Source organism: Drosophila nasuta, chromosome 3 (genome assembly GCF_023558535.2).
Source record: "Drosophila nasuta strain 15112-1781.00 chromosome 3, ASM2355853v1, whole genome shotgun sequence".
Lineage (NCBI taxonomy): Eukaryota > Metazoa > Arthropoda > Insecta > Diptera > Drosophilidae > Drosophila > Drosophila nasuta.
The window spans coordinates 25,038,402-25,065,669 of record NC_083457.1 but is presented as its reverse complement, the minus strand read 5'-3'; the positions used below and the strand labels follow the sequence as shown (position 1 = coordinate 25,065,669).

Below are 27,268 nucleotides of genomic sequence, written 5' to 3'. Positions count from 1 at the left end.
GAATTTGCAGTAGTCCTGTTCAGTGATTCCTACCAAGGTGTTGGCAGAAGCAGCTTCAACAGCAGCAAACCCCACAAAAGGGACATTTTATAGAGCGTTTTCTGCAGTTCCTGAGACTTGTGCAAACAAAAACACACAACGAAGACACACGGGCGTGAATGTGAATTTCATTTTAATTGTGAATGTGCTCAATGCGAAACGAGTAACGAGTGGCAAGTGGCAAGTGGCAAGAAGCAAGTTGCAAGTGCCAAGGTGGCAAATGAATAAATAGACCTTTGCATTGCGCTCGTTTGACTGTCGCTTTAATAAATAAATTCCATTTCCATTCAAAAGTGGCGCGACTGCCTGCAAAACTTACGCACGCTTTCACACACACGCACACAGACGCAATCGTTCACACTCACACGCACGCACACACACACACAGATGCCAAGGCATTTTAGCGCGCTTTTGTGTTCATCGACGTGGCTGCAGCGATAGCTACAAAAGCAAAACGGGGTAAGTTTCATTTCAAATAAAAAAGGTAAAAGTAAAGAGTACGAAAAAAACACAAGAGTAAATGAAATGTTGAGTGCTTTACGTTTCATTTGATTGCAATTAAGCGCAATTGCATTAATTGCGCCCGCACAACGTGTGAAAGGTGTCGAAGGCCAAGAAACCTTGGTTAACGAAAGAGTACGAGAAAGAAGAAGAATGCCAGATCTTAAGACTGACTTGCAGCAGCATCAAGCAAATGAAACACGTGTTGTTGTGAGCCTAAAACTAAAATCCATAAATTGATTTTTCCGCATGCATCATTTTTTTTTTGTACACACACACATAAATAAATATAGCACAAGATTAAGCAGCAGAACAGAAAAGAAGAAGAAGCATCAGCAATGCAGTTTAGTTCCAGGTGTTCAACGCTAGCCAAGCAAGCAAGCAAGCAAGCAAATAAAGCAAAGCCCACTTAAAGGCGACGCTAGACAATTGCAAAAGCACAGACCCCAACCGGTTGACTGTGACGAGCCCTCTCTTCATCTTCACCTTCATCTTCCTCTATCCCTGTTTCGCTCTCGCCTTTGCACTCTCGCTCTCTCACTGTGCTGTGCCTCTCTTTACGTGTCTCAGCTGCCTGTTAGCAACTGGCGAGTTTCAGCTTTGCAAAGCTTCACACTCGGACGACAAATTCTATGTTGTCTGCGTCTGTGTTAGTGTGTAAGCGCTCGCAGCAATGTTTTTTTTTTTTTTCTTTGCATGTGTGTGTATGTTTTGTCTGTGGTGAGAATATTGTGACGCAATGCTTGGAGGTTTTTGAACTGAAGCACTCTCATACTTACACTCGCTCCCTCTCGCTCACAGGCATGCTACTGCTGAAGAGCTTAGACATTGAATAAATAGTTAAGCATATTAAAGCTTTAAATAATAAGATGGACAGAAGTGGGGGACGTAGGATCAACAGGAAGGCAATAAATTGAAGGGTCACACAAGCTCATGAAAAGGAAAAGTTTTCAACACGTCGCCGCTGCTGCTACTGCTGCCTGCTGCCTGCCACATGCAACATCATAGAACTGCACAATTGCAGAGCCCGATTATTGATTGGACTTTTGAAAGTAGAGCACTTGCACTTGCACTTCCGTTTTCCACTTGCACTTCCACTTCCGGCTAACCCTACAAGTAAGCACGCGCAGCATGACCAGGCTCAACTTTGGTTGAGCGTTAAAGAAAGGTCTCATTGTTGATACACTCGACTGCAGGAATGTGCAATGAATTGACAGATAACAACAAATCTGCAGCTAAATGCGACCTTGCCACAACAGCAGCAGCAGCAGCAGCAGTGACAGCAAGAAGTAGCAACTACAATGAATAGGAAACCACCAAAAAGCTAACGACTAGCACATAAATAACAACAACAACAAGAACAGTAACATGAAAAAAGGACAATGAGAAAACAGTTACTAGGACCCAAAGGATTCGCCACCGCATCGCATCGCGTCACATTTTCCCTCCCGACCCACGAAAAAAAAAGCGAAATAAAAGTCCAGTGCACAATGTGAAAAATGAGCCATGCGGAAGTTGATAACGGAAAAACAAGAAAAACTCAACTGAACTGTACTAAATGGCGGCAGCACAATCGCATTGAAGTTAATTACAAATGTCCAATTAAGAAACTGACAACGGCAGCAAAGTGCCAACCATCAAATGCAAAGACCAAGCTCAAGTCCAACTTGCTGCAATTAAAAATGCATCTGGATTGCGAACAAAGCCACAAAAATGAAAAACTGAAAAACTGAAAAAGTGCACAACTGAAAAACTGAGAAACTGCTAAACTGTAAAAGTGCTAACTAATCGAGAAGCACGCATATGAAATGAATGCCCCAAAAATGCTGCCGCAGTAGCAGCAGATGCAGCAACCACAGAAGCACCACCAACAATAACAACAACAACAACAACGGCGGCTGCAGAAATTGCATAATGGGCCATCCGCCATCCGTTGGCCACCAAAACCAAATGGCTTAAATTGCTCGACGGCAAAGTGTCCTCCTCTCTAACACATGAATAACGAGCTTCGTTAACTAACAAAAGCTTCCATAACCGCTGCGCCTAAGAGTATGCTTCATTTAATTTTATGGTCATCTAAGCGATCCAGTTTATGGTTGTGGCCCACTTTTGTCGTTAGTTTCTTTTGTATTTAATATGCACTTCTACTTTTTAATGATTCTTACTTTAAATCATATAAATTGAAAGTTTAATAAACGGAGATAGAATACAAATTTTTTGAATTTGCTATTAAAACAATTTGAAAATGCTACCATAAATATAAATGAAAGTTTTGCTATAATACAGTTCGACAATTAGTATTGCATTCAAAGTTGTTTATTAGCTTACTAGAATGAATTTAATGCATAACAACAAAGTGGAATGAATAACGAGCTTCGATTACTAGCAAAAGCTCCTTTAACCATTTCACCTAGAATAATGCTGCATTTATTTTTAAGGCCATCTAAGCGATCCAGTTTATAGTTTTGTTTGTATTTAATGCAGCAGTTCTGCTTTTTAATTATTCTTACTTTAAATCATATAAATAGAAAGTTGAATAAACGGAGGTAGAATACAAATTTTTGAATGTACTATTAAAACAATTTAAAAATACTACCACAAATAAAAAAAAATGAAATTTTTACTAGAATATAATTCGAAATTAGATAAAGAATTCATACATAGTTATTTACTTTTGTAGTTATATGAATCAAATACATTACGACAGAATTTGTAGAATAAAGAGTTTCGAATACTAACAAATGCTCCTTTAACCGCTGCGCCTAAGAGTATGCTTCATTAATTTTATGATTATCTAAGGACTCAATTGCAGCGTGTTCTAGTTTATAGTTGTGGCCCACTTCTGACATAAGTTTCTTTTGACTTTAATAAAGCAGTATACATATTCCAAAATTAGTTTCGTATTTATCATTATTTATGTCTCTATTATCCTCTGCTATTATTTCATTCAAATATATTACCGGAGAGTGTCCTCTGATAGCTTTGCCAACAAACCAAACTTTAATCTTTGCGCCTACGAGTATGCTTTATTTAATTTTTCAGCTTTGCAGATTCAACTGCAGCGTGTTCCAGTTTATAGTTTATAGTATGGTTTATAGTATAAGAAGGCACTTTTGGCAAAAGTTTCTTTTGTATTTACGTGAGCATTCCCGCATTGTTTTATTGTTTTCCCTTTTCTATTTATTTTACTAGCGGACAACAAAGTTGGATTTAATATTTTCCCTCGTATTTGTATTTACATTCATTAAACAATTGCTCCCTTTAAACAAATAATTTAACATTCACATTTATGATATTATATATTTGTATGTTCATTTACTTTGTTTTTCATTGATTCTATAAAATATATTCTTTTTATATCGATTCATCTGTAACAAGAAATATATTTCGTTTTTGTGGGAACTTTGTTAAGACTTAACTTATTTATTAAATTTACATTAAGTAAGAAATACCAATAAGGAATAAGCCAAGACCAAAGCAGCCAGCGTTAGGTTAGAAATTAATTTATAATCCAAGTCTTATAATAAAAAATTATATATAAATAAATATAAAAATATATAAAATATAAAATAATATATAAAAATAAATAAAGAATATACAATATAGCAATAGCTACAAATCCTGTATTATGAATTGAATTCTTAATTAAATTAAACGTTGAACTCTCATACATATACATTCACATTTTCTAACTTATGTAGTTTTAATTTGATACTTGTGTCATATTTCATATTTATATATATAAATGTTTAAACATATCCTTTTTGTATTCTAGAAGTTTTAAATTGATTCAACGTAATCCTTTTCTCAAATTAAATTGTATTATTTAAATTTTATTTGTATTCAAACAATAATTTGATCTGCATAAGTGATAACTATTTATTTTATATTTTATACTTCTGTCATATGTATATCATATTTATATAAATATATAATTTTTAGCCTGAAGGTCTCAGTTACTCTGGCTATATATTGTATTGTAGAATTAGTTCTAAGCTACAATTAATAATAAATAAATAAATAATATATTTCATTCGTATTTCAATTATATTGTTAGTTAGCTCCATATCAGCATTTAAAGCTGAATTTACTCAAAAGATCGCCAACATTATTGACAGTTAAACCCCTTTTGAGGCTATTTTCTAAAGTACTGGGTATTTGCAGACCGCAGAACAACAACAGCCGGAACAACAATAACAATAATAATAGCATTAAGGGAGAAGTGAAGTGGGGGCAGGAAGAGAGTGGAAGACAACGCAACGGCTGCTGCGTCGGAAACTTGTCTGATAATTGGAGAGTTTTGAAAATTGTGCGGCGCACAAAAGTATGCTACGCTTTTTGTTCGAAGCATGAAAAGTTTTTTCGGGCAAATAAAATAAGATTTATGGTAATTAATCTAGCTTACCTACTGGAGTCCAAATTGAGCCTTGGCGGCTGCCACACAGCCGCAGCACTGATAAAATGCCTGTGGCATCGCAGTGTCGCCCCTTTTTTGTGGCAGCCCAAGTTGCACAAATTTTTTAATTAATAAATAAATGTTGCGGAAATTATGTGGCATTCAAGAGAGGCGTCCCATAATTACACGATTTGCTGGGGCTTAAGAGGCGCTTGACAAATGCGTGCAGCGAGCGGTAATCGCAACAGGAATTACCCAGGCTCCTCTCTCCCTCTCTCCCTCTCTCTCTCTCTCTCTCTCTCCTCTCGCTCGTTTAGTCAATCCATGGCGCCCCCTCCTCTGCCTCCTACTCTTAGGAGCCATTAATGAGGCGACTCAAAGAAAACTGCGCACAAGAGCGAAACGCATATAAATACTATATATAAGAAAATATAATATGCGAGTACATGTATTTGCTTGGCATGTTTGTGTTTTCCGTGGGTGTGAGTGTGTGACTGTTTGTATATGTGTGTGTGTGTGTGTTTGTGTGTTAGGCTCGCTGTTGATTCCTCATTGCTTGCATTTGATGGCGGCCCATGAAAAATTCATTCAACTTATAGCCCTAGGAGGTGTGTCGTTTCCTCAAGCAGAAGCAGGCGACGAAGTGTAATCGTCAGAGACAGAGGGGGGAGGGAGGTAGGTTGGAGAAATGAGAGCAACAGACGCTCGACCATTTGATTTAATGCCCTGCTAACTGTAATATCTTTGATGAGGTTTTTGCCAAATGGTTAAAACGGCCGCAAGTAGCAAAAAAAAAAAGCCAAATAAGAAAGCTACAGTCGAGTGTGCTCGACTGTGAGATACCCGCTACCCATATTGAATTAAAGCAAAACAATTCGGTATTATTTTTAAAATATACCGATTAATATACCGCAAAAATACTAGAGTATGCCGAAGGCCATATTTGGTATATCGTTGAAGTATTCGAAATATACCACACAGAGAAAAATATACCATATAAAATACAACTCAATTGCAGTAGGTGTAAATTGAAATACACAAGTATTTCTTTTACAATTTTTATCCAATCGCAATAAAAGTTTAAGGAATCAAAAATACTTTAGTCAGAATTGTTTGTATACAAAATTTGAAACAAACTTTATTATAGCTCTATTTCTTATAGTCTCTGAGATCTAGGTACTCATATGGAGAGTCAGTTAGACGGACATTTTGAATAAAAGCAAACACAAAATACGAAAATATACTACTTATTTGGTATATCGTTCAAGTACGAAATTCGAAATGTATCTTAGAGGTCAAAATATACCAGATAGTCTCTGAAATCTTGATGTCCATACGGACAGGCAGACAGACGGACAGACGGACCTGACTATATCGTAGCGGATGTTTACGCAGATCAAGAATATATATACTGCTGTTACATTAAATTTCCTGTCCACACAGTTAGAATACCCTTCTACCCTATGGATAGGGGGTAGAAAAATATGTATAGATATAAAACGTGATAAAAAGGCACCAAGAGCAGTTTAAGTAAATTGTTTGCATTAATATTTTAGCTTCAATTTAAGCCTAAAGCCTTTAGGCCATCATCCAGTCGCTCTCGCCTAATTGGCTCGACTGTGAGTTGCTCAGCTGCCCAGTTGGCCAGTTGGCCAGCGAGTTGGCCACTTGCTCGCCTCTTGGCCATTTGCAGCGACAAATTGCATTTGGAATTCATGTGAGATTGAAATGAAGACAAAGCGTTTGTTGCAACACTCAACACTCAACAGTGGCGGGGCAGTGGCAGTGGCAAGCTGCAACTAGCAAGAAGAGGCATGTGGAAAGCGCATGAGAAATGTGGCAATCAGTGGAATGGCTTTGTTCCTTATATGCCTAATGAGTGGCTGGCTGCCTCTGAGCCTTTTGTTGCACATTTAACAACTGTTGCCGCACACCGAGAATTCATTAGAGAAAGTCAGAGAAATAGAGAGAGAGAGATGCATAGAGAGATAGAGACTTTAAAACAATGACTGAAGTGAATGCAATTTATGAAGCAACTCTCGACTGCAAATTTGCTGCAAATAGTTCTCAAATCTATTTACACAGCAGCGAAGCGAACTTACGCCACTTTTTGCTACATTCAAAACAGTTTTATTCTGAGATGCAGCAAAGGAAAATCGAAAAAACTTTGCTTTGACAATAGAGAAAAAAAGAATTGATGCCATTATTTGCTTAACATCCACCAAAAGCAAGCGATTCGTGGAGTAAAAATATAAATATGCAAATTGAAAATGCAGAAATGAAAAATAAATATGTTCTCAATAATATTCTGAATTATAGAATATGAATTAAATTTACTCGCTTTTATACTTGAAATTTAAAAGGGTTTTTTGTTTTATATGTATAAATGATTTATTGACTTGCAGCCACTTAAATACTTTAAAAATGCTTAACCACATAGTCGTATACGTAATATATGTATAGTACGAAAAGTTGAAATTGTTGATCTATTTTCTACAATAACATAGTTATATAGGACATTCGAGAATACTTCGAATTGTACAATTACAAAATGTTTTTAAAATTTAAAAATTCAAATCAATTTAATTTGATTTGTTTTGCATCTAAAGCCATAAAATAGTGTAAAATATTTTTAAATCTCAACTTTTTACAAATGATTTATCGACTTAGGGTCAAATAAATAATTAAAAATTTATAGCCATTCAGTCTAATCGTATTTAGATTTCAATAAGAGGCTTAAACTGATTGCGTTAAAATGAATTTCAATAAAGAGAGCAATAAAAACTTATTTCGCAGCTGAATAGATGAGTAATTTAGTGAAAATGTCAGTCCAAGTTCTAATAAAAAGCATCTATTTATATATTTTATACTTCACGTAGCTGAGACGTCGCTTGTCTGTGGTTTATCCAGACTTATGGGATTCCCCATAAATACCTGTTCCACAACAATTGACCTTCAAAAAGTGTGGGCTTAAAGGGTTTTACTTGTTGGTTTGGGTTTCGCAGTGTAGCAATGCAGCAATGCAAAAGGTCAGCAAAGTGAACGTGACCAATAATACTCGTAAGCGTATAATAAATCTTATCCGCAGTTACCTGTGATTTGCATGCAAAGTGGTTAGATTGTTCGGGATAGTTATGGGGTTTACAGAAGACCAGTTAATCAGGTATTAGTTTATTCTGATAAATATTCAAAACTAGTTAAATACGGGAATCATTACTATCATTACCCACATTACAAGGCCATACTATGTTAAGTGAATTGTGATTAAGTACTCACATTAAACACATTCTAAAGTCAAACTGCAATTAAGCGAACCTCATGTGAGTTTACTACGGTGGGAATTCATCTAAAGAATATTTTACTTATTTTCCAGACTTATAATAATCTGGTTATATAAGTTCCGATTATTGTTAATTATTATTTACTTTTAAGTTACAATTTAAGTAATCAGTGATTAACTTTAATATCGCTAAAAATAAGTTGTATACGTTTTAATTGATTTTACTACTAAATATTCTCAACTATTAATAAGTTAACGGGATGTAATAGCTCATTTCAAAAAGAATTTAATGTAATTCTTTATGTAGGTTTTTCTTAGTTGGCAAATTATTTAGAAACCGCCTGAAGAACTAAGTTAATCTGACTTATTATTGTACTGTAAAATTCCATTCAAAATAAATAAATTAAATTTGATTATAAGTAAATAAATAAAAAAACTATTTTTCTTTAAATTTTTTAACTTTATACTTACTTTTTTTGAACTCAAATGTTGCTTAAAAAAACTACTCTGTTAATGAAATTATTGAAAAGAATAACTAAGAAAAGACAAAATGAGTCCTATAAACTATTTTTTGAATATTTGTTTTTTAATATAATGAAAATAGATCTTATAAATTTCGACATTTTTTAGACATTATAGGAATATTGATATATTTTTAAAAGAAATTTTAAATTCTAAGATAAAAAAAAAATAATTAGCTCCATGGCTAAGCGGGTTGCCAACAGATGCCGTCAGAATTAATAATATTAGCTATAGTTAATAATGATTTGGCACAATTTGCTGTCGAACAAACAATTATATGTAGTACGTGTATCTGGCATATCTGGCGTATGGCATGTTAAGCCCTTATCGACACTCGACTTCGCATTATCTTTGACGGCGGAATCGCGCGAACAATTCGCACACAAAGTATTCGTCGATTAGATGAGTATACTCATGAGTGTGAGTGCTTCACGAGAGATAACCATGGTTTGACAATGGATCTGTTGCGATTATTTACCCTCCTTTCCCCCCTCCGCAACAACGGAACACGTTCCAAGTGCCACTTGTATTTGAAATATGAAGACACATAGAACAACAACAAAAAGTGAAAAAGAATTATAATCATTTGGCTTAATCGAATAATGACCCCCAACCACTTGGACGATGCCAACGACGACGAGCTATATGTCTGAGATTGGGTTTGGAACTAAAACTGGGACTTGGACCTTGTCTCGGTGATTTGACAACGAGGAAGTTCCCGCAGGCAAATTATTCAATAAAAAAAATCACGAGAAAACAAGTCCAAAATGCAAATAAATTATGAGCACAACACAAAATATTTGACAACACGAAACGGGGGGAAAGGGGAAGACGAGCGACAAGATTGAGTGAAACGAACTGCAAGAAGAGCGCAAGAGAAAGAGAGAGGAAGCGAACGAAAGGGTGGGAGAAATGCACGTGGAAGTGGAATTTGTATGACGAAGTTCGAGAGCAAAAGAAAGAACAATATAACGGGGCAAATATCGCAACAAAAAAAAGCAAGCGAATTTTCAAGTGCTTTACTATTGCAATTATCGTTTATTGTATCGTGAATCAGCTAAAGTGTGCTACAGTGTGCACTCAATAAAAGCAAATCAATCGATTGACACTAAAGTGCGAGTCATGTCAGCTGCACTTCTTATATAATTCGCAATTTAAAACTGATTAATATTTGTATCAGTCTATATACTTATTTACATTGTCACATCTGGTTGCTCAAGTGTGCTATCAATGTCAAGACCCTTCTACTTGCTACAGTGAACACACGCCATGTTAAAGTTAAAATGATTTTTTTGCAATGGCTTTTTCAATAACTTGTTGTAAAGCAACTCAAGTGTTGGGCAGTCAACACTTGCAGTGTTACACATCAATCCACACACTCAAGTTTGCACTAGTTATATCGAGTATTCGATACTTTGGACCACTGTGCAGCAAGCAGCAGGGAGTTTCAAGCACGGACAACGACAGACAATAATGGACATGTCCGACTTTGAGCGGCGTTGCTACGGTTAATCTACATACATAAGTCGACATGTGCATTTCTAGTTCATGTCTCTCACATACATAGTTGCACAGTTCGTGCAAAAAGTATACTTTCAAAACTTGACAGCTGTTCTGCCAAACAAAAGCTCTGGCAAAATGCGTGCTATACAAATCTCAAGTTTTTTTTTATGACCGTCTGATTGAAGTGCAAGAAATTATTTTTAATGAAGTGCAATTTTGCGGATTTTTTAGATAACACAAATCACTTTTTGCTGAATAGCTATTTATTCAATAGCGTGTTGATTATAAAAGCTTAACGCTTAAGGCTTAACTAATCTCATGCTACTTAATTCAGGTGTGGTCATTTAATTGCACTTATGTTAATTACTACTTAGGAATTGCTAAAAAAAAATTAATAAGTGGTTTGTGCAAGCTTTAATGTAAGATATAAAAATAATTTAATGTAATAAAAATGGTGTAATATTTTAATTGAGCATCACTTTCATTATTTCACATACAAGCATAAAGATGAACAAACTTAATTGTACGTTAAAGCTTATTAAAGCTTTATTTGTAACGTTACCCTCATGCCAGTAAATTGTGTATTTTATTGTTTATCAAGCTACTCAAAATAAAAGCTCTTATTAAAAAGTTTTTATTCCATTATCTTAAATATAAGCTTTACAAGTTGTTAAAATATCTTACACGAAAGCTTATGAAAGCTTCACAAGTAATGATAATCTCAAGATTCAAATAAAAGCTATTATTGCAAAGTTTTATGTTTTTATTGACTTTCAAAATAAAAGCTTTTTGATAAGAAAAATAATGCTACTCAAAAGCATAATAAAGCTTTATGAGTAAGGTTAATCTTTTAAGCTTATGGAAAGTTTTTATACTTTTTTTAATTAAGCCAAAACCTGTTGATATATTTGTTTCACATTAAAGCTTATTATAGATTTCTAATTAATATTATTCTCATTAATTTGATGTGTACTTCTACTTAATTTTTTTGTTTTAAAGAAAAGCTTATTAAAGCTCAATGAATAATGCAAGACGACAGCTGGCTGTCAATTTGCATGATTAATCATTTATGTAAGTTTGTTTTTGCAATTACTTTAAAGTGTCGCCATTCCTAGTTATCTTAATCACAGCTGAGCTTTGACACGGCTTTACTCACATCTCTTATCAGCACATTTGAGTTGAGCGGAGATCATTTAGGTGACGGAAGTGAACGTAAAAAGATCTCTTGAAGTTGCGTCCCCAGCAAAGAGACTTCTTGGCGTGTTAATTATAAATGATAAAGTAATTTACGTAAATTCAATAACGTATAATGTAAATACTTGTTGTATTTACTTGGTGTAATTACAAAGCCATTGAATTTTGTTTTCTTTTTTTACGACTTTGTAATTGTTTTGTTTAGTTGTTTTTAACAAGGTGAACACAGCAGAAGCACGCTCACTGTAAACTTAACGGCTCGCTCTGTGTGTGTGTGTGTGTGTGTGCGTATTACTAATATTTAGCATGTTCAAAGAATCAGCTGTTTACAACAAATAACAGCAAGAGCAAAAGCAGCAGCAATATAACGACAACAACATTTTGCAAATCAACTTTATGACGACGAGGCGACTGAGCGACTTTTCGGATTTAGTTTCAGTTTCAATTTGCCCGTTCGCCCATTCGCGCTCTCTCTCCCGCCACCGTCGTCGCGTCGCGTCGCGTTGTGTTCGCTTTCACGTTCGATGCGTGTTTTAGAACCTACCACAAAAAATAAGAAAACAAACAACAACAGATAAAACAACAACAGTTGTAATATTTTATTAATTGAAGCTGCAATTAATGTACGTGTTAAGTGTGTGTTTAAAATGTCATCAACGAGCAGCACAAAAAAACAATTCCCACATATCTTTGATATACCATCAACAATATAATGCTTAATACGTATTCTTATGCTTGTGCAAGACCAAGTTTATGAACTTGTCGCATATATAAATACGCTCGCAGTTCTCCGTCTCCGTCTCCGTCTCTCTCTTTCTCTGTCTGTCTCTTGCTCGTGGTCACTCTTATCATCTATTTCCACTCATCGAAGTTGTTGTTTCTGTTTCTGTATCTGGTTGTGTTTTATGTTCAAGTATTTTGAGTATTTATCATGTTTTTTTTTCGGTATCACCTCAAATCGTTTAAGGCAGCTGTGAGCTTCTCGCATGCGACAATTTTGAGTGTCGCATGAGATAGAATCAGTTTTCGATCAGCTGGAAAACATTAGCAAAATGATGGCAATTTCACAGCTCGAAATGCAAATCCAAATACAAAACGTAATTTAAATTCAAATCCAAATGACAATCGAATTACGCTGCACAAAACACACACAACGAGAGAGTGAAACATGTGCAACCGCCACGTACATCATTAGGGGCAATTTACGCAGTCTCCCCCCGAAATACAAAAATTATATGAAAACCTGAAACATGTCACTTGATAACGTTGATGTTGTTTGCCTGCTTGTTGCTATTATTATTGCTGTTGTTGCTTGTCGCATTTTTAATGCAAGCAAATTGATTTAAGTGCCGTCGTTAACAAAGTTAAATCAATTAGGGAACCTGCAACGTTTCCACAGTTTTTATTTTTCTTTTTTTTGTGGCACATGCAAAGGGCGAAAAGTCAAAAGTGAGGCTGCAAAACTGTGCCACCACTCGAGTGCCACAATTCAGTTGCAGTTGCAGTTGCAATCGCTGTTGCAGCTCCATTAATGATGCCGAATTTCGATGTTGAGCTCATGAATTTTGTTGGACTTTGATTGCATTTTTGCCAGTTGAGAGCACGCAACAAGTCCTCTTCATTTGCTGTGAGTTTCTCCACACACACACACACACACACACACATTCCAATTTCACATTCGCTTTTGGCAAATTCCCAGTTAAATCCCTCGTAGAGCCCCAAAGACTTGATTCAATGAGTGCTCATTTATGTTGCGAGCGCAATTTTCAATGTCAGCGATTGAATGCTTGAATAACTGTGAACTGTGAATTTAAAAAGGTGAATGCTGTGAATAGTTTATTGAGTTAATGAATATGCATAAATAATACTCACTTAATAATGTTTTTAAATCATTTCGCATGCGAAAGCAATTTGTCTAATGGCAAACAAAATACTAGCGCAAAAAAACATTGTGACCACGCTTTTAAGCTCAGCATGAAACCACTTAAAAAACGGTTATAATTGAGTTATTTCGACTTGCAGATACCCTGTAACGAGTGATAGGAATGTGGACTCATGAAATAGGGTCAAGTGTGCGTCAGAAGTACTTTAAACACTGATCAGTTTTGACAAGTCCAATGCTTTATCTTTTTATAAAGATTATTTTTATTATCTTTACCTTAATGGTGTCTAGGGCACAGGTAACCAAACAATAATATTGCATATGAGCAATAAAAAAAAGCACTCACGTGGCTAGAAAGAAAGCAAAAGAAAGACAGAGAGAGAGAGAGAGAGAGAGAGATAGCGAAAGGAAGTGCCGCATTATGTGCTGTAATATGTTGCCTTTTGTGGCCACAGGAAATGTTTATGCCAGTTGTTAAAGCTGCCACATACAAACTCACACATGTGTACACACCTGTCTCTCTGCATGTGTGTGTGTGTGTGTGTGTTTGAGTAATGCTGTTAAAAAGTTTTAACAATTTCTAGCCACAAAGACCGCATCAAATGCGCATCAGTTGCGGCTTATAAAAAATGCTGCAACTTTATTTTGTTGCCTACTTTCAGGCGTCGCTTTAATTCCCTTGCACTAAAATCTACCCAATTTACTTTACAGCAATTTTAAAGCCAATCAAACTGCCCTAGTATATACACATCTATATAGAGAGAGAGACAACGACACCACCGATATCACAGCAATCTAAGTGTGAAAAAAGACCGCCCAAGCATATATTAAAATTTAGTTAAAAAACAAAGGAAAGAGACACAAAAAGGGTTTTGTTAATGGATCTAAAACACAGCGCCAGTGGCGCAGCTGAGAGCACCGATTCCTATATAGCGACGAGCAAATCAACAGACATGATCACGCCCAAGGAGAAGGAGAGCAAAGCCACCAAGGCAGCCAATGCGCCAGGCGAAGGTAAGTTATTCAACTTGGCAAATCACTCATAGAATACCAAATGCGTAGTTAACATGGCTGACGAGTCGCAAATCTAACAGGCATTAGCTACCTTTCAATGGGTGTGTGTGCCTGTGGCAACTATGTGTGCATGTGTGTGTGTGTGTGTGTGTGGTAACTAAACATTTGTATGCAAAACATTTTAGACAAACAGACAAAACGAACATTCTGACTTAACTGCACCTCAAGGTATGCAATAGTTTTGTTTGCAGTTTCTCAATTTGCGTGCAAGTGTCTATGTGTGTGTGTGTACGCGTGTGTGTGTGTGCGTTGTCGACTAAAAATAACAAACATCAAAAGCTCTTTTTGCATTTTCAATGTCACGTAACTGGAAAAAAAAAGAAACTAGTTAAAGGACATTCAATTCGCAAGTAATCGACTGGAAGATGCCCTGCAAGCGATACTCAAAAGTATTTCGGGTATATATACAGTATTTTAGTATTTTATCGTTCAAGCGAGTGTGCAGCAAGTCCTTGGGGCATAATTTGTATGCAGCTGCAGCGGTCAAAGATATTTCGTTGATAACAATGAAGCATTGAAGCTATTTAAATGAGAAAGTGCTGCATTTGTTTGCTAATGCGATAAATAGCAATGCTCCAAGGTAATAAATAAAGCAGACTCCCATATGCATATGCATACGAGTACGTTAAACAAAAGTCCGGTGCAATAAAGTCATTCCGCAACTGCACACAGGATGCGTTTATATGAGCTTGTCGTTGCTTTTATGACGTCGTTTTCAATTGCCGCAAAAGTTGTAATGGAAATTGAAAAATATAAAAAGAGATGAGCGAGCGAGAGAGATAAAAGTTACCGTGTTGCAAGCACACATGCCACATGCCCCATGCCACACGCCACCTGTCAGGCTGGGCGAGCATTGAGGCGTCACATCATTCACATGGCGTGGATTACATATGGCATATAATTTATACTATATATTCCACGTAGTATCTGACAGTTGGGTCTATAGGCAACGCGCCAGCTAATCCAGTTAATCTTATGTGGGGTGTCGTCTGCCATGCAGCCTTGACAATAATAACAACAACAACAACGACGACGTCAAGGAGAATGAAATCCTTTCGAGGCAAAACTCAAGTAGCTTTTACCTGTGCATGTGTATTTCTATTTAGAATTTTTGCGTATTATTCCGTATTTTGCAGGCTACAAAGTGTATGCAAGACGCTGGGCGGTGCTTATACTCTTTGTATTCTATTCAGCCTCGAATGCCATGCAATGGATACAGTACACCATCATCAACAACATAATCACACGGTAAGCACCTCATAGACAACACGGCGTATGCTTAACATTAAGCCAGCTGAGATTTTGGGACTCATTTGCAAGGCTTATAATGCAAATTAAAAGTTTCTCTCTTTCTCTCTGCAAACAAAGTCCAATAAAGCTTATTAAACGAGTTTTGGTAAATGCTGCAAGGACTTTACTTTAAACTCATTTGCATGCATTTTAATGACAAACACTTTATACATGTTTATGGTAGGATTTTCTTTAAAAATGTATATACAATGAAAAATATTATTTAAATACTTCTGATCGAACTAACTAAAAGTTACTATCGATAATGGTATTAAAAACTTATTTAAAGAAAATCTGCATTGAAAAATGTACAACATATTTTTTTATAAGTAAATAATGTTATATAATTAATTAGCTCAATAGAAAAAAGTCCTAGAGTGATTTCACAACAAATTAAAATGCTATAATGTTGTAATTTAAACTGAAGATACGTTAAGCAGACATAATACACTTCAATTTTAGCAAATTATTTTCCTCATCTGCATTAATTTAAGCTCTATTGAACTTTAAATAATTCTAAAAACCTTTTTAAGCTCATTATCGTATTATAAAAATTAAAGTGCTATAATTTTTTTAGTTGAACTTATATTAAAAACCTTTTTAAAGCTTATTACGATATGAAAGACCCTATAATGCTATTAGAATAATTTAAAGTGGTATAATTATTTTAGTTCAACTTATATTAAAAACCTTTTAAAGGCTCATTACAATATGAAAAGCCCTATAATAGTGTCAAAACAATTTAAAGTGCTATAATTATTTCAGTTCAATTAAATTTTCATTAGGAATATAAAGCCAGTCTCGATTAACCAAAATAACTATCTTAAAATGTTTCCAGCAATGTTAATTACCTAAATAATCCACAAAATGTGATTTGATTAATTATAAGCTCTTTTATAAAAATCAATATATTTTATATTCAACCACTTTTAATTACTTTTAATACAACATTTACATTTTAAAGCTTACTTTTATTTAATAAGAAAATTTAAATCAAAGTTACATTAAGAATATAAAGTCATCGCCGATTGTGCAACGCAATTAACCTTCTTATCAATAGAAATGACTTGACTTGCAAATTGTCAAAGCTAATTTATTTTTGCATTAGCGCTAAAAGTTAGTTCGAATCATAAAAGTAGTTTTGATTAAAAGCATTATATATAATTCTAAATATTTTATTTCGATCAACTTTCTACCACTTTAAAGAAAGCTCATTAAAGCTCAAGAATATTTTATTACTCTTTAATTTTATAATTTAAATTAAAGTTACATTAAGAACGTAAAGTCAGCCTCTTATAAATGGAAATGACTTGAAATGCAAATTGGAAAAGCTAATTAATGTTTCCCTCTGCGTTAACTGTCAGTTCAAACCATAAAATGTACTTTTGATTATCTGCATTCTCTATATATTGATACTATTCTAATTATTTTATTTCAATCAAGTTTATACTACTTTAAATAAAGCTCAAGAATATTTTATTTCTATTTAGTTTTATAATTTAAATTAAAGTTACATTAAGTACGTTAACTCAGCCTCGATTGTCGGACACAATCAACCATCTTACAAATGAAAGTGACTTGAAATGCAAATTGGCAAAGCTAATTAATGTTTGCCACAGCGTTAACTGTCAGCTCGGGCCCAGATAAATGTACGTTTGATAATCAGTGAAATGTTTGTAATGGCTTTTGCAGTTACTATGGCATCAGCGACAAATGGGTGGACTGGACGTCCATGATATATATGATATTGTACATACCACTCATATTTCCAGGCAGTTGGTTTCTGGACAAAGTGGTGAGTATCTCTCTCTCTCTCTCTCTTTCTCTTGTTTGCTCTAGTTACAAATGACCCGCGATTGTTGTTTGTTTGATTGCATGGGGATTTGTATTTGTTTTTAACGTTTTTCTCTTTTTTGTTGTATCATTTTTTGTATTTGATGTAGGGTTTGCGCATCACGGCATTGGTCGGCATTGTGGGCACTTGTGTGGGTGCCTGGATCAAAGTGTTTTCAGTGGATCCATCGCTGTTCTACGTCAGCTTCATAGGACAGGCAATTGTCGCTCTGGCTCAGGTAACAATCCCCTCAACACACACACACGCAGTTCTATTGGCTTTGCACTGAGTTGTTTTGTTTTGCCACTTTTTCGTCGTTTCACAGGTTTGCATATTGTCACTGCCAGCGAGATTGGCTGCAGTTTGGTTTGGACTCGATCAAGTATCATCAGCCACCAGCGTGGGCGTCTTTGGCAATCAGGTAAGCGTCGTCAAGCGTAAATTACGCATACGCACCATGTTCTCGAAAGATTTCACTCGCATTTTCATTACATTTTTTGGAAGGGGGGACTAAGTCGTTGCGAAATTTGCATGAACACGAAAAAGGCAGCACTCTCAGTAGCAGCAGCATTTTTGGCCAGATTGATGTCAAAGAGCGCTGCACTGACATTTCGCTTTTACTCTCTCTCTCTCTTTCAATCTCAATCCCTATTTCTTGCTGGCACTTGGGGTTTCCGGCCACCGGAAGTGGCTGCTAGATGGAGCTCTATGCTTGCTTATATGATGTGTGCAATCATGAAATTGCCAAAAAGAAAGAATCAAACAAAATGATGATGATGGAAAAGGGAGAAAATAGGTAAAGTTAAATAGAGGCAGGAACAACAACGATTGCATTCTGTGTCCACACAGTTACAGTTTATTCAACTGTGAAAACAAAATGAATTGACCTATTCGAAATGCACACTCGCATTCGCATTCGCTCCTGCATTCGCATTTGCAATGCATATGTAAGTGAATTGTGGCTAAAGTGGGCGTCGCATAGAAATGTCACTTTGAGGTCAACTCAACCACATAACTTGCGTCTCCAGCATGACCACAAGGCATGGCCCACAAATTTACTCTGCTGCTGTTGCTGCTGCTGCGCGAACAATGTAATTAAAATGTGGCCTAAATAACTAAGCCCTTTTGCTGCAAACAAAGCAAATGTCGGCGACATCGCTGCCGTCGTCGTCGTTCGCATACGTTGCGTATGCGTAATTGCCTGAATAATTAATGCTAAAAAGAGACTAATTAATGCAATTCAAAACTTATGTGGCATTCGCAAATTCAATTTGGCAACTTGTGAGAAAAATTAGATTAACAAAAAGTGTGCTATAATTGTATGAAGACATCGGATCTGAGCTGCGTTTGCTTACAATCTGGCATATTTCGAATCATCGATACCAAATATGACATTCAGTATATTTTTAGTCTTTATATGGTATATCATTTGGTACATTTTAAATTTTTACTTTAATTTAAAATTTAAATTTTACTTTAATTTAAAATGGATACCGGATATCTCACAATCGAGCACTCTCGACTGTAGCTTTCTTACTTGTTGTTTTTTTAATTTTTGTAAACAAAAGCAACTAGAAACCTATGAACATAAAAATCTTCGTGATAGTTTATACTGTATTCATCACACACATTTAATTTTAATTGCAAATAAAAAAACATAAAGATAAATTGGAGAATTTGAAGAGCAGCTTAAAGCTCATAAAAAAAGAAAAATAAATTTCACTTATGCTAGAACGTAAAATGCTATTCAACATAATTTCTAGCTTAATTAACTCTTTTTATACATGTGAAACTTTCTTTACACTCAAGTTTTAAAAATGTATTTCATTAAATTTGCGTCATTATTTATAATTAGTTTTATTCTCTCTCCAGTTATTATTTTACTTTGTGCCGAATGACTTTTTTGTACTCTCATACTTTACAACTCTTATTATATATTTTATTTTATACTTAAGCCAGAAAGCCAAATGCTATTTACCATAAATTCTAATTTAGTTCTGAAACTTTTTTATTAGCTTAATGCTGAACTTATTTGCTTTGAAATCTTTAAAATATTTTCCATTATGCACAAATATGCACATTTATGTTTGTCTTTAAATTGAGCTACCAACCATCAATTTCTTAAATAAACGTTGCAACTTCTTCAAAAATGTTCAATTTTAATTTTTTACAAAATACATTTTTTTTTGTTTAATTTAAGCTGTTTGCTTTAAATTTGATTATTTCAATTTTAGTATTTCAATTTTATCAATTTCTTAAGATAAACATTGAAATGGTTAATTTGAATTCATTTATCAGATATCTTGTCCGTTTAATATTTTCTTTTATATTTTCCTAGCTGTGTAAATTAAGTTATTTGTTTTAAATTATCATTTTGCATTTTTGCATGTCTTAAACAAACATTGCAACTTCTCTTTCCACAACGTGTTGCAAACTAATCTTGAACAAAGTGCAAAATAAATCGCAATAAATGCAAATAAATGGAGTTTAACTATTGGACATAAGACCAAAAGTTTGCCATTTTAATTGGTGTGCAAACAAAACAAAAGTTTTGCATGTATCGCGGGGGAAGGAGGAAAGCAAAGAAACGTGTGTGTGTGTGTGTGTGTGTGTGTGAAACTTTCTTTATGGGAGAGTGCGAGAATATGATTTGTGGCAGTTTTAGTTAGTTGGTAACTTTTTCACACACTTTTCCCCATATGAACTATGACATTTGATAATTAACAATTGGCGCAGTCTCGCTGTTAATGGACGCAGAACAAAGCAAAGCAATTAGTTTGCTTGCACTGCCATTAGAGCTGATAAGCCAAAGAGAGGGAGGGGAAGAGAGAGGAGGGGGAGAGGTACATCTCTTAATGCTGATTTACGAGCGCATAATGTACTCACGTGCAACGTGTTGCAGCTCAGCCAAAATGGGAGCAACATCATCAACTCACCTGCATGACTGAAAGTGCAAATATGTACACACACACATACATGTGTGTGTCAGTCAGTGTATTGGTGTGTGTGTCAGTCTGTGTGTGTGTATGCTGTCATATTTACCATACGCTCGAGTGCCGCTGAAAAGGCTTATAATTTCCGCTTGTTGTGCTGCCAGGATACCGCTTCCCCCCCTCGTCTCTCGCTCGGCAGGAAGTCTCAATGGGATGTGCATGTCACAAATAGTATGAGGCATGCCCCCACGCTGCGCCACCTGCTGTCTGTCTGTCTGTCATTGTATGCGCCACAATACAGTGCCGTCGAATAGTCAGTGGACGGTGCAGTCGGAGAGACTGAGGTCAAGTTGCTGCCGCTGCAGCTCAATGGACAAAATGCAAATGTTTGGCATTAAAGAGTTTTGCCACTTGCCACTTGCCACACACACTTTTGGCAACACAGTTACCCGTGACTCTCGGTGGAAATGTCAGCACCGAAGTTGGCCAAAAATAAAGCAAGCGACAGCAAAAGAAAAACTAAACTAAACTGAACTGAAAACGCAGCAGGCGATGGCTATAGCTTTTGACATTGAACACAACGAACATGCCCCATGCCACAGCGCCACGCCAGGGCTGCCGATGCCCCTGTCTCCGCCTCTGTCTCTGCCTCTGCCTCCGCCTTATCTGGCAAGGACAACGCCACAGGCACAGCCACTTGCCACTGAATCCCAACATGCGGATTTGCTAGAGAAACAGCTTTGAGCACACGGGTTTTGGCTTTGCCGCTGCCTCGATGTTGCCTCGAAATGTTGCCTTTGCCACACGACGTCGTTGTTGCCAAAGTGCTGAACAAACATGCTTTCTTTTTCTTGGCTTTCTTTTTTTCTGCTTTTTTTTAGGTATTTTTGTAACTAGTTGCAACAACATCAAATGCAATCGAGCGAAAGCAAGAAAGAGAGCGAGAGCAAAGCATATGTAAACAAGCCGAGGAAATGCCTCTCCACCTCTGTCATCCTGCTTGATGCTCCTCTAGCTAGATCCTCTAGCTTCTCCTCCTCCTCCTCCCCTTACATACATATGCCGTTGAACAACATCCTGTGTTTGTCTTTTATTGCGGTTCCATAGCTGTTAAATTTCTCTAGTGGGCATTACATTGCTTCTCCCTTCCTCCTCCCACCATCTACCATCTGCCATCTTCCATTTTCCATTGCCAACTCAAAGCAAAGCCTCAAGTTGACTATATTATTTCGACGTCGCTTTTGAATTTAATTTATGCAAATTGATGCATTGACAATTCCGCGAAATTGAGAATTCCCATCGCAAAGAGCAAATATACGTAGACCAAAATACCAAGTTGGGTTGCATCTTCACGAAACATCTTGAGCCATCTCACAAATCTGAAATTAGAGCTCTACGAGTATCACTTCAACGGCAGCGCAGACGGATTGCAATTATAACTAACTCAGGAGCTCAGAAGCGTCAATTAGCAGAGCTTTAAGCTGACTTTCATTAAAAGTTTCAATTGCAAAAGCTTTCCACATAAATTATGTGCAATGAAAGATCCTTGAAAATAATGTACTTTTAAGAGATGACAACTTGAAAGCGAAAAACTACTTTGAAAGCACTTTAAAAAGGCATAAAAATTATATTACCAATTATAAATATAATATAAAGAAATATACAAATATAATATTGATACATATACGAATATATGAAATATAAATTAAAAATAAATTCATAAAAATTATAAACATAAATAAATCATAAAGTTCAGCGACTGGAAAGCGATGCCTTAAGAAAAGCTTTCACATAAAAGTTTTGTGTTTGATATGAAACTATCTCAATCGCATTAAGTTTTCAAAATAGAGCTAGCACAATCTATGAAAACGCTTTAAATATTTTTGGGAATCTTAAATATCAGATTGATGTTTAAAAAAAAATATAAAAATACAAATTTGGAATTGGATAGATATTAATAAAAATTTAAATCATAAAATATACAGAGTTTTGTAAAAGTTGAAATTATGAATTTTAAAAGTAAAAGTAAAATATTACAAAATTGAAAATTCTCATAACTAAATTTATTTTTTAATCCCTTAGTATTTAAAGCAAATTAAAATAGAACTGTATTCAATAACATTTCTACTATCACTAAAAAAAGAGTAGGAGCAATACATTTTAATACTCTAACAATAATTTTTCATAGATTAATAATTTTTTATATTTCATATTCAAGCAAACAAATTGAAATTGTAATTTGACAAGTTGAGTTTCCTCCCATTCCGTTAACCATTAATAATTTTAAATACCAATATTAAACATTGCTGCTGTCAAATAAATTTTCGAAAGCAAATAAATTATGACAAACATATGTATAAATATATATATTCAAATACATAGTTAAAGTCATGTACCATAAAATTGGGATTATCTAGGCGATTTATGTCTCAATGAATTGAATTGCAAGTGCACTCAACTTTAAATGCACTTTGCAAAGCGCTGTCAAAAGTTGTTTGCGGGCTAACTACGATTTATAGGCCAAACAATATTGCCCATAAACAAAATCAAGCTGAAAAACGAGTTGAGCAGACAAAGGTGAATAAATAAACGACTTTGTAGATACCCTGTAAAAAGAACTATGTCAGATTCTAAAGCAGTTTTTAAACTGACAGAATGTAGATGAGAATCTTTAATAGTCATACTCTCTTAACTTTCACTTTAAGTACAGGGTATGTGGTCCGACGAAAAAAACATCACACAAGTTGCAACACAACAACAGCTGGGCATGCAACGTGTTTTTTGTTTCTCTGCTAGCCATGAAAATGGCGCGCAAAACTTTTGACGAAAACAACAAAATTCAGCAACTGTCACTGCAACTGTGGGGCATCAACAATGGGGCACGACACACACATAAATCAATTTCATTGCAAGCACCGACATCAACATAAATAAAACTAAACCCTGAACGCAAAAACCAGAAACGAGAAGCGAGAAGCGAGCTTAGCAAACCGGAACGGAAACTCGAAACGGAAGCGGAAGCGACCAAGTTTTTCAGTCCTGACTTGTAATCTTCATATCAAATTGTTACAGCTGGGCGTGGCCGTAGGATTTGTGCTGCCTCCCATGCTGGTGCCCAACTCGGAGAACCTCGAAACTGTGGGCAAGGATCTGCAGATGATGTTCTATCTGGTGGCCGGACTCACCAGCATCCTCTTGGTGCTCATGATATTCTGTAAGTGTTGATAATGCCAACAAATTAAGGGATTACTTGAGGGTTCCTCGATGCTCTGCAGTCTTTCAGGATAAGCCACCCACACCGCCATCTGCAGCCCAGGAGGCGGCACAGCGACTGGAGGGTATGGGAGAGCAGCAGGTTAGCTTTGCACTGTCGCTTAAGAATCTGCTGACCAATCGCAACTTCATCTTTCTGCTGCTCTCCTATGGCATCAATGTGGGCGTCTTTTACGCCATCTCCACGCTGCTCAATCCGGTAAAGTCCACGCATATTTTCACTTAATTGTGTTGACTAAAGAGTTGGATTTATTCTTAAACATTCTTTCAGGTGGTGTTGAAGTATTATCCAGGTCACGAGGTCGACACTGGTCGCATTGGACTCAGCATTGTGCTGGCTGGCATGTTGGGTTCGGTTGTTTCTGGCATTGTGCTGGATAAGACGCACAAATTCAAGTAAGTACCGTGCAATTAATTTCAACAGCTTGCTCATTACGCATACGCCGCGTGCGTCAAGCGAAACTTTTTATACACGATACCCGTAGGGTAGATGGGTATTATAACTTTGTGCTGTGAGGAAATGCATGTTACAGGCAGAAGAAGACTGCTTCCATAAAGAATTTATATTTTTAATCAGTTCGTCTGTCTGTCTGTCCGTTTATTTGTCTAACATATCTGTCTGTCCGTGTGACACACTGGATATCAGAAACTATACGCGAAATAGATATAATTTGGTTGCCATTTGATAAAAATGTGGGAAGTTATTTAAGAAACAATTTATTGGCAGAAAATGACATCCATAATTGGTTTTCTTTAGTTTTCAATCTGGTATAGTTTATAGTAGATAGGAAGTTTTGAGTATAACAGTATATCGATATACCAAAATAAAACAACCTAGTAGATTTTATACTCTTTAGTATATTTTAAATGTGGTAGAATATCAATATACCAAATAAAGCCTTTCGCATATTTTCATAATTTTTGGTATATTAATTTGGTATATTTCAAGAATAATATCTCACTATTTTGCTTTTATTTAAAATGGGTAGCGGGTATTTCGCAGCCTTCTTACATTTTTCTTTCCTAAATTTTTCTGCATGCGCAACTTTAATGACTTTCTCGCAGGGAAACTACTTTGGCGGTTTATGCACTCTCTATGGTGGGCATGTGGATCTTCACATTCACTCTGGACACCGGACACATTGCTGTGGTCTATTTGACCGCCTCGCTGTTGGGGTAAGTCGGCTAGGATTACGTTTTATAATTACCAGCGCACTTAACTGACCCTGACTGATAATGTGCAGCTTCTTTATGACCGGCTATCTCCCCGTGGGCTTTGAGTTTGGTGCCGAGCTAACGTTTCCCGAGCCAGAGGGCACTTCATCGGGGCTGCTCAATGCTTCGGCCCAGACGTTTGGCATCATCTTTACGCTCTTCTACTCGGAGCTGTTGGACACGTATGGCGATGTGCCGGCCAACATGGCCATGGCCGTTATGCTCATTGTGGGCTCGCTCATCACGGCGGCCACAGGTTCCGATTTGCGGCGACAGAATGCCCAAGTGGCAAGCGGCGGCGGCGGCGGTGGCAGTGGCCGGGGAAGTGTTGCCGCTGCCGGTGGCGGTGTTGTCAACGCTGCTGCCATCAATCCGTAAACACAATCCACATCCACCTCCCAACACACCCAACACACACCTCACACTCCACTCTCCACTCTCCACTTTGTTGCATAGTTCGAGCAACTCGAGCTTTGCATTGTCTCCCGTTTTTACGTTTGTGTTAAATGCATATCACTTTTGCAAAATCTGTTTTTAATTTAATTTATTACATTGTTTACTCAATTCTTGTTATGTGCTTTTGTTGTAGCTTTAAGTGCAAAATGTGTTAAATTTAAAATACATACACACACACATACAAACTCAAACACACACACACACTCACACGCATACATTTAAATACACATAAATTTAGCTTAAGCAGTTATTTTTGCAATTTTATAGATTGGCCTGAACAAAATTCTAGATTTTAGCTTGTAAGTTCAATAATTGCATAAGACTTGGATCGAAAAATTAGCTTTATCTTTATTCTTTTGCCACATCAACGACAACAACAACAACAACAGCTACAAAACAATACAACAATAACACCAAACACTTGTTAACAAAGAACTTGCTAAAAAAAATGAAAAAAAGAAAAGAAAAATCGAAAAAGTAGTTGAAAATTGTTCAAGTCCCTTGAGGACAATACTACCTATTATACTATACATAATCCTCCAGTATTATAGCCAACCATATGATAAGTATATTTACTATATTATGTAGAGCAAATGTTATTTAGCACAACGCGTTTTCATTTCTCTATGAAATCTCTCTTAATTTTCTTGTTGAGTTCCACACAAGTGTCGAATCTTTGTAGAACATTAAAGAAACCACAACAAAACAAACAAACAAACAAACATTCCAACAATAGTTTAACAATATAAAGTGATTCAGGGGGGAAAAACAGTTGGACGCTTTACAAAGTTCTGGAAATCACATTAATAATCAGCAGCGAAATTTTTGCCGAAAGCTCTCGCAATGCGAAAAGTTATCTTGAAATCCAATTAAATTGGAAAATTTCAAAAAGTAAAATAAGCAAGCAGACCGAAGATTAAATACCTTTGCAGCTATAACCACAAATTATACATATTTTAAACCAGTTCCCAACTTTAAATCAAAAGTACCTTCAATAACTAAAATACAGATCTATAGCCAAATTTATTGGGATAGCTTTAAAGGCGGATGAACAGACGAAGAGAAAAGATATGTTAACATCACAATATGTGAAATTAAATTATTTCTAAAAAAAAAATGGAATCTTTTGGGAATTGGAATTACGCTAAACACTCTATTCCACATTATGTATATATTTCTGAAAAAAAAAATAATAATCTGCTGTTCCATTATGTATATACAGTTATACAACACACACCTACACACTCACACACACACACACACACACACATAAGCCACACTCAAATCAATTAAATTACTGCAATCATATCTGAGGCAAGTTGTCGTTATTTTGAAATATTTACAATTTAACTGAAATATATAAACTATATACATAATGAAAAGAATATATATACATATATATTTGCGTCTATAATACGTACAATTGTTGTGAAATAGATGAATTAACATTATATAAATGAAATGCAAGTAAATAAATTGCACACTTTTAACAAACACACACAAAAAGATAAAAAAAACACACAAAAAATAAGTACTTGAATCGTATTAAATTTTTGTAGATAGCCTTTAGGCCAATTGCCACAGCATTGCATTATTGTATGTATATTAACCTATACTATATACTATATATAGAGTCAATTTGTAAAAGGCGCTGCATAACACTACCAGAGACTACCTGACAAGAGAGCGACAGCTACTTGTACAACCTACAACAACCACCTGAAAGACAAAAACAAGAAAACATCCAGCAACGAAATGGGAGATAAACATACTCCTCTACTATATGCCATAGTATATATAGTACTATATATACTTATGGTATGCACCTACATGACAAGCAGAAACATAGCCAAAAGTTATTATATGTATGTGTATG

At 35.7% G+C, this 27,268-nt stretch overlaps 1 protein-coding gene across 3 annotated transcripts; it reads left to right on the top strand.

The window, feature by feature from the left end:
- Positions 1-33: 33 nt before the first annotated feature.
- Positions 34-27,268, top strand: LOC132788798 (heme transporter FLVCR2). 3 transcript variants are annotated; one of them, XM_060796385.1, is made up of 11 exons: positions 34-498; positions 14,029-14,331; positions 15,528-15,639; positions 17,374-17,476; positions 17,625-17,753; positions 17,841-17,936; positions 23,521-23,662; positions 23,724-23,920; positions 23,993-24,117; positions 24,787-24,897; positions 24,966-27,268. In XM_060796385.1, exons 2-11 carry the CDS (start codon positions 14,196-14,198, stop codon positions 25,312-25,314), a joined length of 1,500 nt encoding a protein of 499 aa, XP_060652368.1. In that variant the 5' UTR covers positions 34-498; positions 14,029-14,195; the 3' UTR covers positions 25,315-27,268. The 3 variants fall into 3 exon arrangements, with proteins under 3 accessions (XP_060652368.1, XP_060652370.1, XP_060652367.1); XM_060796387.1 differs by lacking the exon at positions 34-498 and adding an exon at positions 11,462-11,522; XM_060796384.1 differs by lacking the exon at positions 34-498 and adding an exon at positions 11,839-12,058.